This window comes from Ambystoma mexicanum, chromosome 8 (assembly GCF_040938575.1).
Source record: "Ambystoma mexicanum isolate Mex_15411 chromosome 8, UKY_AmexF1_1, whole genome shotgun sequence".
Lineage (NCBI taxonomy): Eukaryota > Metazoa > Chordata > Amphibia > Caudata > Ambystomatidae > Ambystoma > Ambystoma mexicanum.
Window position 1 is genome coordinate 621,023,540 of NC_090929.1, and position 14,967 is coordinate 621,038,506.

The following is a 14,967-nucleotide window of genomic DNA, read 5'->3' on the forward strand; positions in this document are numbered from 1 at the left end:
TTCATATGGGGCAGAGATATGGGTGCCTCTATGCATCAGACTCAATGGTTGATGGTGTGGGAGAGAATCCCTAAATAGATGCGGGCCCACATTTCCTTCAGCCTTCAGATGCACTTCACTGGGCTTTTGCTCATGGTATTGGGTAACTGACATGTCCTACAGGCTGTCAGTACTGAGAAAATGTGTTAGTAATTCGACTTTGTTGCCACTTGTTGGTAGCATTTTATCATTGCGTAAATGACCTTACAGTACCACGCAAGGAGGCCCTTTGGTTTTATGGCCCTAGACGCCCTCCAGGGAATTTCTGGTGATTATACAGACCAGAAACTCCAGTTTACAGCGATCCTGCAAAATGCTGCGAAAACTGCAGCTTTTCTTTTTAAAAAGGTGCGAAACTGCTGTTTTTGCAAAATTTCGGTTTAAAAAAAATATATAAAAACACAAGGGGCCAAGGTTCACAAAACGTTTAGGCACAATTAATGAAATGCGCTAGCACATATCACTTGTGCCCTCATTTCTTTGTTTAAAAGCAGCCCAATCCACAAAGGACATCTGAACTAGCGCATCTTACATGCACCCAATTCAGATGTCCATTTTCACGTCTTTGCGCAAATCAAGGGTAATTTCTGCACATTTAACAATGCATCACGAATTTACAAACAGGACGCGCTTTTAAACGTGCAGAAAGCAAAGGGAACCCCCCCCATGTGTCTGCTTTGAATAGGCACAGGGTGTGTGCACTGCACGACAGGTCTTTCCTGACCTGGTCATGCAAGCAACCATTTTAAGTGACAAAGGTATGAACCACTGATGCCTCACTTGCATTTCTCTGTTCCTCAAACGGGACAGTAATGTATTTTTTTATTTCATTTTACAGTGATGGGTCCCTCAAGGTGAAATGCACTAGGCGCCTGTAGAACAGTGTCGGGAAAATGCGTCCGACAGTAATGTATTCAAGGCAGCTACACTGAGAAGACATGCATTATTTACCGTAAAAGCATTTCTGATGAATGTATCCGCCTAGATTCACATGCTGTGTATATAGTTCGACATCCAGTGGTCACCGCGGAGTATTGCATCTTGTCTTTCAAGAATCGAAAGGGGCCGTCGACATGGGCGTGCCTGTAACACTATCCCCAACATGGTGTAGTGTACCCAAAATCCCTGTCGTGTCGAGGTCCCTCCGATTGTATTTTTTCTGCCGTGAAGGAGCTTTTGTCTATCGTGATTGAGTACAGAAAAGAGTAGTAAGACGTTTATGTTCCTTTCATCCGAGTAGGGAGGAAGGGTGGGCGCATGTGAATCTAAGCAGATAGAATCAGAAATGCTTTTACGGTAAGTAATGCATATCTTCCGATGCTTGTTAATCGGCTTAGAATCACATGCTGTGCATAGACTAGGAATCAGTACCCGCAGCTTGAGGTGGGTTGTGAGAAGGAACAGTAGTGAAAAGATGTCTTAGTACTGCTTGTCCCACCTGAAAATCAGACCTAGAATGAGTGTCTAGGTAATAGTGTTACCAGGTTGCCGCTTTGCAAATGGACTCGAGGAACATTTGCAATGAATGCTATGGAAGCCCCAGTGCTTCGAGTAGAATGCGCTCTAGCCTTGAAGGGCCGTTCTCCCTTATCAAGAGTAACAGAGTGATGCATCTAGAGATCGTAGATTTGGAGAAAGGGTCTCCTTCTCCACTTGCTACTACTTAACGAAAAACGGATTTGTCTTTTAGTGGTCGGGCTCTTTCCATGTAAAAGAAGACTGCTCTGCGTACATCCAGTGTGTGCAGGCTTCTTTCTCCCATGTTTGAGGGGTTCTGAAATAATGTTGGTAGTTCTATGGATTGGTTCACATAGAACTTTGAAATTAATTTCGGCGCAAACCTGGGGTGAGTGCGCAGAACCACCATCTCTGAACTGTAACAAAGGGATCTAAAACAGAGCGCTTGTAGTTCACCGACTCTCCTAATGGAAGTAATGGCTATTAAAAAGGCTGTTTTGTAGGCGAGATCTTTGAGACTTGCTTTATGCATGGACTCGAAAGGGGACCCCATAAGTCCCGTCAACACCACGTCTAGGTCCGATCCGGGAGCTGGGTTAGAAATGGGAGGGTGAATTCCCTTTACTCCCTCCATGAAAGCCTTAATAACTGGTACCTTCCACCACAACACCCTTTGTTGTGATGTAGTGTAGGCTGAAAGAGAAGCTAAGTGAACTTTTAGAGAGTTAAAGACCAGGCGTGAGCCAAGTAAATGAGTCTGGTACAAACCTATGTTTAGGAGCACAGTCAATAGGGTTGATGCTCTTAGAGTTGCACCAGATGACAAAACGCTTCCACTTACTGGAATAGCAATATCGTGTGTTAGGTTTCCTTGCCTCAGAGTATGTCCATACATCTATGAGGGAGTTGCAGGTAACCAAACTCTGACCTCAGGAGCCAGGCCGCTAAGTTCAATGCTTGCTGGCATGGGTGAAGTGTCTCCCCTTTGACTTGCGACATGTACGGGCAAGGCAGTTTCATTGGAGGAGATAGAGATGTCCCCATCAGATGAGGGAACCATGGTTGGCGGGCCCACATGGGGGCCACCAATATCATTTGACTGGTTCCTGGTACATCTTGTGCACCATCTTGTTGAGTAGGGGATTCGGGGGAAGGAAGCGTAAACAAATTTCCCTGACCATGTTATCCAGTGTCCGTTCTAGGAACAGTGGAACAGTTCTGGGGGTACCTGGAGGCGTAATCTTGGCACTGAGCGTTCCAGAGTTGCGAACAAGTCGACCTCTGGGAAGCCCCATTCTGCAAAAACGTTGGAGACTATGTCTTCGTCTAATCGCCATTTGTACTCCATGGGTAGTGGGAAATCTCTGGCAAGTAGGTCTGCCAGAAGATGGAGTTCCCCTGGAACATGTGACAACAGGAACATGTGTTTGAGAGCCCACTTAAATGTTTTGGGACAGTTTGGACAGCAGTGGAGAGTGAGTGCCCCCATGCTTGTTCAGATAGTACATGGCCGTGGTGCTGTCTGAGGATGAGGTCCGGCTTTCCCTGCAGTTAGTTTATTTCTAAGACGCACCAGACCCGAAGGTATCAGGGTGCAGCAGTAAAAAGCAGATGAAAAGCTTAGGTTACAAAATACAGGCAAAGATAAAAATAAAGGCAAAATTAAATATATGTACAGTTGAAGCATTTAACATGCGTATATACAGTAGACATGAATGTAAAAAGATATTACAGCAGACAAACCTACAAAACTTGTGTCTGAAAAACTTTCAGTGCAATACTGCTAACAGTTCCAACAGGTTATGTGGTTGGATGCTATGTCTGACCAAACTGTGCGCTGTCCGTTGAAGCAGGTGAGCTCCCCATCATGTGAGAGATGCGTCTGTAGTTGAGTGGTCTCCACTGCGGGGGTGAAGGATTTCCCCTTCAAGACGTTCTCCCTTGACCACCACCAGAACGAGAGAACGAGGGCTGGCGAGACAACCACTAGATCGTCCCATTGTCCGCTGGCCTGACACACCTGGCTGTTGAGCCACTCCGTGAGGAACCACATAAATGCATGGCGCCATCATGCCCAACAGTCGCATAGCCTTGCGTACCGTCACCTCCCGACTGGCTACATATTGAGGGATTTGAAACAGCATGTTTTGGACCCTCTCTTTGGAGGGGAAGACGAGGCCATCCTTTCTTCGAACTAGAGCCCCTAGGAACTGCTTGATCTGACTGGATTTCTTCTCGTTGGAGAATCCCAGACTGAAAAAGAAGATCTATAGTTCTTCGAAACATGTCTATCAAATACCCAAAGGAGTCCCCTGTTCTGAGCCAGTGGTCGAAGTAAGGAGAAACTGGAATGGATTGCCTGCGCAGGTGTGCTGCTGCCACTGCCAGTACCTTTGTAAATACCCTTGGTGCAGAGGCTATGCCGAAGGATAGTACTGTGAACTGATAGTTCTGGTCTTTATCATGAATCTGGAGGTATTTCCTGTGCACCGGCAACATTGAAATATGAAAGTATGTATCTTTCATGTCCAATGTTGCCATGTAATCCCCTGTGTGAGGGGGAGAATTACCTCCTGCAGAGCGACCATACAAAACTTTTGGGGCTTCACAAATGTGTTTACTGGGCGCAAATCTAGTACAGGGCGCATGGTGAGATCCTTTTATCCTTTTTCGGTAAAAGGAAGTACACTGAATAAATAACCTTGTTTACCTGTAGAAGAGGTATGACCTCTATGGCAACCTTTTCCTGAATGGTAGCAGGATGCGTAGATGTTCTGGCGTTAGGCGTCTTGCTCGTGGCGGTCTGAACTGGGGGATCTGGCAGAATTCTATACAGTAAACTGTCTTTAGTACCCACTGGTCCGTAGTTATTTCCTCACATGCTTGAAGAAATGATGTTGGCTGGCCCCCGACCGGGGATGCATGGGAGGGAACCCAGAACTGCAGGTCATTTCTGGCCTGAGGCCGGGGAGCCTCGAGGGGTAGAATTCCGGCCGCTACCTTTACCACGTTGTTGCCCCCTTGTGAGATATGGGGTGGTGTAGCTGCTGGTTCCTTGGGGAGAGGCCCAGTTATTTCCCGAGCCGTATTGATTGAGGGAAACGTTGGCCACGAAAGGGACGTCTATTACCACTCTCCCTTCTTTGTGGAGATCTCTGGGTGATCGGATCCAGAGTTTTAAGGGGGTCATGCTCCTTTTTTGCAGTTTCGAGGGCTTCATCCACTGCCTTTCCAAATAAATGTGTTTCCTCCACTGGTTTATTTGGGTGTGCAGTCAAAATATCGAAAGAAAATGTCGAATGACAAAAATGTTGAAAAAAAAAAAGTCGAATCATTTATTTTTTTATTTATAGTTATTTTTTGGCTCTCGTATGTAAAAAAAAGTAATAAATAAAAAAGGGGGTTGGGGAACCCCCCCATTTCGAATTAAAAACGTTATATAATTAAAAATTAATAAATAATAAAATAAGCTCACTTATTTGTAAGTGAAGCTTGGGTCTCTGGCTTGAAGCCAGAGTTCCTTAGCCATGCGTGCCTTTTCAGGAGGGTACACTGAACCAAAGATCTTCCAGCCGTCTCTGCTGCATTCAAAGTATTTTTTAAGCAGACTGGTTAACTTGCCTGCCCTCTGCCACTGTTCAGAGCAGACTGACTCGCAGCGGTTCAGGGACTCCTTGAAGGCCCTTCTCTAGCTTGGCTCATTGTGCATCAGCATAGCTGGCCAACAAACAGTAGGGAGGTGATCGGGGGGGGGGTCTAAAAAGTTTCTACCCTCGGATTCACTGTTCTAGTAAGTGCGTGTGTTAATAAAGAAGGGGCCAATCGCTTCTTGATTGAATTTAGGAGAGGAATAGCTTGGCTGGCAGGTGGTTTTTCTTTTAAAATGTCCTCCACAAAAATCAGCCTCTGGAATGGCTTCCTGTGTAGCAATGGTGAAGCGTTCCGCTGCTTTCCTCAATATGGCGTTGAAAGCCATTTGGTCGTCATTCGGGGAGGCCGCTCGAGTGGGGGTGGTCGGAGGGAAGTTCAAGAACAAGGCATCAGGTACCGGTGTTGGAGTAGGTGATTGCCAAGGGCGATGATCAATGGGGTCTGAGTCTACTCCCCAACCCTCAGTGGGGTCCAAATGAACCTCAGTCGGCAAAAGGATCTTCATCTTGAGCCTCCTTAGCGAGGTCATAAATCTATTCCTCTTCTTCATCTTGAGTAGGGTGAAAGACCCTCTGCAGCTTAGCCACAGGAAGAGGGGGATTTTCCTCCCTAGATCTCTTCGGTGTGACTGCTCAGAAAGACCCACAAACCTTTCTAGCGTGCCAATGCAACCTTCACATTTTTCTCTGGTCCAAACAGATGAACCAGAGCGGTCCAGGGGTGGTAAGGGCTCTTCTAGTGGATCTTCTGTCTGCAAACATCGAGATTTCTTCTTCAAATCCAAAGGAATCCCTTCGGGAGCATTCGAAAAGTCTTTTCGGGGTTCCAACTGTTGACGCATGTCCTTTTGTCTGTCTGTAGGCCTTTCCGTAGGTTCTGCTAACTCTTTCGGCCCATCTCTGGATTTCGACGAATCATTGTGCTTGTCCTTGGGTTTCGATGAATCCTTGGACTTTTGTTTGTGAGAATCCGCCGAAATGATCCTGGCGATGCTTTCGGTAATCACTTGAGCATCTGGAAGTTCTAAAGTTCAAGCCTCTGGTTGCGCGACTACTTCGGCAGAACCAGGGCATTTCCAACCGAGGATGCTTTCTTACGATGCGTCTCAACAGATTCCTGAATATTGGGGCAGTGCCCTTTGGTTTAGACGGCCCAGTCGCAAGGTGCTTCTGCGGTTGAGGGGGAGGGCTGCTGATCTCGACGGTCGGCGGGCAGATCCGAAGTTATCGGTGTGCCCATTGGCGCTATCCCTGGGGTTGTGCGCTTATAGTGTGTAACGTGTGCGTCTTCGTCGCTGGGGTGTACATTCCCCATAGCACGACCTGAATCTTGCCTAGCGGGGCCGGGGACAGACTGTCAGGATTCCATGGCACATTTCTAGATTTTCAATGAGAAATTACTGTAGAAAATCTGCATTCAAAAAGACTTAAGTAAACATTTATTTTTATTCTTCATTATTACGTTATTAGTAGGAGCATTGGTTGAGTGATGTTTGATTTTGGGTTTAGTATTTTAATGTGTCAATATTGTGATAAGTTTCCTTAATGACAACTATATACAGGAAGTGCCTAATTCCCCAAACCAAGTTGGAGGTTCAGTGCAACACCAGTGATTGGTAGAAAAATATTATGAGGTAGTTTGGAACATTTCACAACATTCTAAACTGCCTTTCATTCCAGTTTCTTTAGAGGAAGGTTGTAGTTTATTTAGCTGTTAGGATATTTAGCATAAGTTATTATAAAAATCCTTTTTGAGAAAGAATTTACAGTGAGATAAATTTCTACAGAAGTTTCGTTTATGAAGATATCCTTGTTGAAATTTCAAGACCAACTTACAGATGAAGCAAGCCAAGTTATCTACAGTGAAATGTTTCTAGCTTCAATTTGTCTCAGGAAGAAGTTTATTTTAAAACTCTAAGAAACTGTACTTCGCTGCATTTGATTTTTGAGAACATTTATTTGAACTCTACTGCGCGCATATTCAATGAAAGAAAATTCTGATGTACGTTTATTTTTTCCTCTCGTGGCGGCTGCGTCTACGATTATGAAAGTTTAGTGTATATGTTTTACAGCATAGGGTTAGGATATTTATTGTGACATTTTGGTTTTAATATAGCTTTATATTTTCACTTAACGTACGCGTGTTATTTTTAATTAGTATTGTAAGGTATAATACTTATAACACGCGTCTCTTTATTTCATTTACTGTTGAATACAATCCTAGTCAGGAATCTGTTAAGTATGCTCGTGCGTGCCACTTTAAAGTTTTACTTCCTGGTTTAACGTACTAGTGTTGTCAAGTAGCGTTTCGCGTGGCGCCATGTTGAGTTCCGGCTTTTTCCCCGTGAATTCATTTACTTTTTGTGGAGCGGTTACTGCGTGTTGCTACGAGTTAGTGACCGTTTCAGCGCACGGTTTATTTTCGCTTCGTGTCATTATTTCTACTTCGTTCTGAATGCACGTACGTCGCTGTCTTCTAAGCAGCTGAACTTTTCGTTTTTTGTGCATCAAGCCATCTAACCTCCGTGGAGCATCCAAAGTCTACAATACAGTTTTGAATGATATATTTACATATGCAGATACAAGAAAATAAAAGCTGATATAAGAATTATTCAGAAGAGTTTATTTAACAGACTTGAGAACTATAGTAAAACATTATTTCTTCAAGCAAGCAAGTTTCTGAGTTCCTACAACAAATTCAAAGAATATCCAAAACGTTTCAAGAATATTGAAAATTGATTTTCACTGTAAATTCAATAATAAGAAAATCAGAAGAGCATCTAACAATACAAAAGCCAAACTATAAATGCCTATCAGCAATTTAGCATAGGCAGCAGGTACATAATAGTTTGTTAATATTATAAATAACAGAAGTCTACATACAGAAAAGAGTTTATTTAATCTGTATATTTTTTTGTGCTTAGATTTCACAGACACACGTTATTGATGAAACTTCCACAATCCAGTTCCAAAGAGTTAACCATCTACTGAGCCTAATATTCTGGGAACCAGTGTCGTGTCTTCAGAAACAGTGAAGATCTGCAGTTGTTATTTTCTCCTCCATTCCCCTTGGGTTTGCCTGTTGGGTAGTTTTATATTTTATGAACTATTGAGCAGGTATATCAAGGGGGTCTGGTGGGCCAGCATCGCTCCTGCAAGAAGATCCAAGTAATGGACCTGACACAGACGACCCTGAGCGAGAGTGCTCTGCCAAGGGGTCAATCACCTCAGAATCGGAGGCTAGTTTGTCACAATCTGCGGTTGTAGCAGCCGGAGAGCTAGGCTCGTTGTGATTGAGGGGCAAACATTGATTACATTTACAGTGTTTATACTTCCAAGGGAATTTGGCCTTACAAGAAGTACAAAACCTAAATGGAGTCCTCTCCATAGCTGGGGAAATAGAAAGTGAAGAAGAGACCCAGGGAAGAAAGCGGAAAGGGAAAGGCATTCTCAGAAAGGGAAAGGTCCACCCAACCCCACTCTCCCTACTGTGTAGGCCGGCCAGATGGCCCGGCCACGTGGTCGGCAGTGCCGACCGGCACACTGTCGGTCGAAGATCCGTGGAACCATCTTCGGCAGCGACCTAGAACAGCCGTCGATGGAAGGGACGGTAGGGCAATATTTATAACTTAAAATATATACGACCAAAGGTCAAAGAAAACAATAGCAATTTCTCTGGACGAGCTCAGCATAAGGCGACCAGTATGCGGTCATCCAGAACAGGACTGCGAGACTTGTCCTTGGCCTCAAGCCCAAGGACCGTATCTCTCCAGGACTGAAATCACTGCACTGGCTCCCAGTGGCTGCGAGGATTAAGTTCAAAACCCTCGGTATTGTCCACAAGGCCTTCTGGGACCTTGGGCCAAAATACCTTCAACTCTCTTCCTAAATATCTTCCTTCTCGAGCTCTTCGCTCATCCACCTCCAACTACCTCAGGGTTAGCCGCTTCTCCAAGCAACGAGCTGGGGGTAGATCTCTCTCCGCAGCAGGGGCCTCCCTCTGGAACAGCCTTCCTGCCTCCCTGAAAGTTGAGGAGAACCATCTCCGGTTCCGGAAGCACCTCAAAACCCTCTTTGCCTCCGCTTTCTCGCCCTCTCTCCCCTGCTAAAACCACTGAACCTGCACCGAATCTGCTACTGGACCACTCACCGATCTCGGTCCTTGGCCCAGACACTCTTCCCTTACACTGCCTACCTGCACCACGGGATTGTCTCTGTATCTCACAGCCCCTTCTCCCGGCACTTACCTTGCACTTGCCACCAGCTGGCCCTATTATTTATCTTGTATTCTACTAACCTTTACTGCACTTTCCTTGCACTTGCCACCAGCTGGCCCTATTATTTATCTTGTACTCTACTAACCATGTACAGCACTTTCCCCCTCTCCCCTTCCCCCTGCACTTTCCCAGTCCCCTCTACCCTTACACGTGCGCGGTCTGAATGACACCTGGCCTAGTAGGATCGTTGTCTGTCTCCCCGTGTCCCATCCCCCCCCTCCCCCCCGCCGCCGCCTCGTCGCACCTTGAAACACGTGTATAGGCGCGTTACAAATGCCATATACCATATGCTGGGCGGAAAAAAAAAACAATCTGAGGGACCTAGACGCCTGAGGAAATTTGGGTACACGTAAGGTTAGGGATAGTGGTACAGGCACACCCATGTCGACTTCCACTTCAGATTCTCGAAAGACAAGATGCAATACTCTGCGGTGACCACTGGATGTCAGTCTATATGCACAGCACGTGATTCTAAGCAGAACAACAAGCATAAGAACTCTGTTTTACAACGTCTCACTTGGCTGCAAGTGCACTGGTCTTCTCCCTTGCCTTTGCTCACATATAAAAAAATCTATTTAATACAGATTTAGTGTGTGGAGCTTTATTTAATATACAACTGGTGTGTACTTACCTGTGAACTACCCGAAACTACCTCCTTTGATTTAAGGCTGGGCTGTTCTACCATGACTCATTTGGGGGCCTGAATCTCCCTTGCAGTTTTCTATGTGAACAGCCAACAGTGTACGTCTTTTAGTTGATCTACCTTGTGAGCAATCTGTACCTCATTCGAAAGTCTACCACTCCTAAGAAAAGCAAATTGGGTAAACCCTGTAGGTCCACTATAGATTGTGCTCTCTTAACACCACATCAGTGGTTACTTGGAAAAACCCTCCCAATACCAATATGGACATGACGAACTGTTGAAGGAGAGAGCAACATTGTAAAGTTCAAACAACTGGACAGTATGTGGCCAATGTATTCAGAAGATCCTACCTGGCCTGGGTCAGAGATGTCACAGTTGTGGTGGTCAATCACAGAGGTCTTCTCCTCGTCAAACTCTATACCACACTCACTGCCCAGCTCTCGCAGTGGATCTCCTGCAGGGATTTAAACACAATGTTAAAAGGGAAGATATCTGAAGAATGTGTTTACTGCAAGAACAAGAGGACTGGGTTAGCAACGCTTTAGAGTTGTACGTATTTAAAGTACACACCTAGAACTCAAAATAAAGGGTCCATATCATTAGACATTGATTTAGAACATTTAGTATGAGCTTGAGAACATTGAGTATGAGCTGATTTGATGGGCCCAATGAGCGCATTAGCGGTAGTCTACCAACGCCTTGGTGCAAGGCTAGCGCTAGCATTTTGTAATAAAACAGGCTAGATATTACATCGGGCACCAACAGGTGTGTGCTGGCTGACCCAGACAGGCCATGAAAAAAAAAAAAAAAAAAAGTACAGTACCTGCGCCTCCTCCATTTGCAGCATGGAAAAGACAGCAAATGTTACAGCAACTAATTCAGTAACCAGTTAAACCCAAAAGTAAATTAAGGTCTTGTTTGCAAATCAGGGTGGATGCTATAGGGGCAGCACAGATTGTAAGGAGGAGCTGATGAAAATTAAGTAACCAGAAAAAAATAATTCCCTGCATACAATCCTTTATTATCCGTCACGGTCATCTTTATTCTATTCATAAACACTTGATGGCTCAGCTACCGGACAGGGTATAGTCACACAAACAATGTGCTTGCAGGCCTCCGAGTGAAAAGGAACCGTTGGAGAGTAAGGAAGTCTGCTGTGTCCATGTGGAGAGTTGAAGTGAATGTTTATGCCTCTAGTAGCTTCCACCTTCAAATGTACACCTCTGCATAGACAATCTTCATAAAAGAAGTTCAACTAAAAGCACATTTTGAAGCTTCTATGTAGAAAGCTGTGCCAATGTGAAGTGGGCTCAGCACAGAACTGGAGTCTCTCCAGAAGGTTTATATGTTGCAAATGCAGCAGGCTAGAAAAAAAGTGACTGATGCTGGGTGAAGGAGTCAAGAGGAGACAGACTAGCAGAGGTCCTGCACCAGCTTCCGTGCAAGGTACAGTGAGCAAACTGGAGGCCACAACCAGAGCAGCTTTATGCGGGAAAGAGGGTCATTCATCTAGAGAACAAAATGGAGCACTCAGCAAAAAAGAGTGAATTTCCTATGCTTAAAGCCATGTTGGGACGCACGTACAGCTCTGATGCCCTCCCAAAGGATTCAGGCTTTTTTAAAAAAAAATCTATTAGCAAACGCGAAGGTGTGCAGACTCAGCAGAGTGGGGGGGGGGAACACAAATGAAAACAAATGTATTCGTTTTACAGTAGCCATAGAAGCATAGGCAGGCACAGTTATAGGGCACGGATGATGTGTAGCAGTAGTGAAGTATAATGTGCAACAGTGATAATGTAGACATGGGGCCCAGATGCAGGAAATACTGAAGTACCATAATTTTGCAAGTAAGGCCGAGCATTTTGTATTGCTTGTTGAAGGTATAGCAGCATAAGAGTTCAAATGATTTTCCCCCTTTCCCAAGCACCAGCAGTGAAGCTGAGAATAGTCGTATTCATGACAAGCAGAAAATGGTTTCATTGCATCAAGCTGTAAACCTGTGAAACCATAATGGAATGTGAATGGCATATCAAGGGTAGGGCTGTGCCCGCCCCGAAGGACAAACCCACGGGAGCCAGGTTAGAGGTCTAGAGCTGCCAAAATACTGAAGTCTAGACAGGACACCAGAGCACCATCCCATTTGAACTGCCAGACAGCTGGAAAATAGAATACCTAAATCCATCAGAGTTGGGCCAATTAATGTGGTCTGCGATAGAGCCAGGAGGTGTAGTGCGGGTGGGCAACTGATTAAAGGGGAGCGAGAAGCAGAACATCCCGTTATTTGTGATATGAGGACCAAGAGGTGATGCCAACAAATCTAGTCCAGCGACAGGGAGGAGTGATTGGTGCGCCATTGTGCCTGGTATGAAGAGAAGCATAATATTATTTCAAAGGGCCAATTTGACCTCAGAGTCGTCCACTGAGCTCATGCCAGTGACTAGGTCGATGGGGCAGGTAACATCCTAAGTAACTCGCCAATCCAGTAGCTGAGAACCAAAGTGAGGGAATAGGGGACCCCATGTGTTAGAGGGCGCTGGTAGATTAGGATCTGGTTAATCGGTCAAGGCACTATAGGGGACTAATAGTATGTATATAGGCGGTAGCCAAGGAGGGTGGTGGATTAACACTGTATATTGTAGACGTCATGAGGGATTTCTTTCCTTAACACCTCATACTTGCTTGGACTGACAGAGCTCAGTGTCCGTTTGGTTCTATGGGACTTTGTCACCCATTTCCGTACAAAATTGCAAAGAGGCGCACCAAGCCTTTTCCCTTAGAGGGGTGTTTATTGTCTGGAGGTCTCGTCTTATACCACGATACGCCCTGGACATCTAGGGTACACATGATATCTGTAGAAGTGGAAAACGTGATGCAATGCAATCATTCAGAATTGGCGTTTCTTCACTCTTGTTGCCTCCTAACAAGAAGATTAACTGCTCTGCGCCTTTGCTTTGTACCAAGTTCTAGAAGCAGATCTCTTCCCCTGTTGCCAGCTCGGCTAAGACGAAGGAAATCAGAGCACTGGAGGCAGGTCTTAAACTTTCCCTTTGTATGCAGGTCCCTAGCACATAGTAAAAGTCTGTACTACCCCAAAGGATTGGTAGAATGGCAGTGCTGCCAGGCTTTTGTTGAGGATGTCAGCTGTAGGTAACTACAATGAACCCAGCCAATACATTAGCCCAAAGAAACGTACACAGTGAAAGTTATAATAAAATATACATTTATTTTATGACAGAAAAGCTCAAATCTAAAATGCTGAATGCACATTAGTGTACATTCGGCATAGTTGATCTTGTTAGGGAGAATTCTCATTTCTGTGCCAATTCCCTTCAACCTTAGAGACCCCCAGCTCTTTTGCTTGACTTTAGGACTTACATTTTTACCCTGGAGTGAGTCAGCCCTTTTTCTCACTCTCTCATGTGTATTGACCTGATTTGGATGATGTTTTTCCTTTGTTTTTGGAGTTTGACAAACTCCATAGGCATCTACTTTTTGTATGGTGACACAGCACCTTCAGTGCAGGGTCACAGACATTCTTCAGATTTCTCATAAGTTTTAAATACCCTTTCTTGTGTGAACTACTGTTCCCAACAATAGTTAAGTGAAATTGACTTACCTTTTTTCTTTGTGGGTCAAGCACACAATCTTATGTGGAGCGCTGGGGGATTACTTAGCCCCTTATCCTACCTACTCATGTAACATTTTTTATGTTACCATCACTACTGTAAATGGCTGGTGGCAGTGGTTTAATTTTCCTACCATTGTGCTTTTCTACCGCAGGCTGAATCCTCAGCTGCAGTATAGCAACCATGAGTGACCATTTTGTCAAAATCGCCATTTTTGGTTTGTGAGGACTTTCTTGGGTTTTACTCTGAGCACCAAACCAGGTCTGAAGCCTTGTTCATTTTGCCTCTGCTCCAGTGTCTCTGGAAGGGCAGAAGTGAGGGAGGTTCCCAAAACTCTGCTGTCCTTTGTCTTTAAGAATGCCTGAATGCAGCCACCCTGCTGTTTGAGCGACAGCCTAGGCTGTGCATGAATGGGGGGAGAAACCAGCTTAAAAAAAGGTGAGGGTTTTGGGACTAGAGGCAGAGTCGACCACTGGGAATAACAACCGAAGAAACCGTGAACGAAGCTTGCTGCATCCCTCCTGGACCTTTATATTGCCTGGTGAAGCACTGCTGCTGAGCTGAAACTCCTTTTTCTGATCGACAAGAAGCTCCGGAACGGACGACTTCTTCCCTTGGGTTAGAGGGACCAACTAACCCCGACATGAACTCCACTGGACAATCTTCCCCGACTGGCTGTACTTCTTTGTTGCTGCAGGTACCAAGTGCCAGGGTTCGAGAAAACTGTAGTCGAATGCAACATCTGCAATCTGGCCAGAAACTCCAGGAGTCTTCCAAGGACCCTCCAGAAGCAGGACGACCAGAGCTCGAGTGCTCACCAGAGTGCAGGACTCAAGGAGTGAAAGCAGCCATACCAGTGTCCAAGATCCACAGTGGTGCGGTTTACCAAGTGCCGAAACCACGAAGGGCTGCTGATCTGAAAAGAGCCGTAGCTGCCGCAGACCTCGGGATTGCTGCCGCTTGAGTCCACCAGACATCCTCCCTCTTGTCCCTGCGACCGAGGCCCAGGAAGCCAGGATCTGCATCGATGCAACCAGACAGAAGACAGCTGGACCACTCTAACCAAAGGTACTGTTCTGACTTGGGGTACTTATCTCAGAGTCGTTAAGCTTTGCTCTTCTCAGTCGACACTTGCAGTAGCTACTTTGCATTAAAGGGAGTGCGGGGGACAAACTGGCGAAATCACAAAAGATCAAATTACAAGATACGGGCAAGTGGGCTCTGATTTTGTAATTCGATCTTTTGGGATACGTTTAACATACATCCATTTTATA

General features: G+C 45.3%; 1 protein-coding gene across 1 annotated transcript in view; it reads right to left on the reverse strand.

The window, feature by feature from the left end:
* DDOST (dolichyl-diphosphooligosaccharide--protein glycosyltransferase non-catalytic subunit) overlaps window positions 1-14,967 on the reverse strand; it is a 320,262-nt gene that overhangs the window by 259,821 nt on the left and 45,474 nt on the right. Inside the window, exon 4 of the mRNA XM_069610325.1 lies at window positions 10,418-10,521. Within this exon, the coding sequence (XP_069466426.1) occupies window positions 10,418-10,521 (104 nt within the window). The remainder of the gene's footprint in view (window positions 1-10,417; window positions 10,522-14,967) is intronic.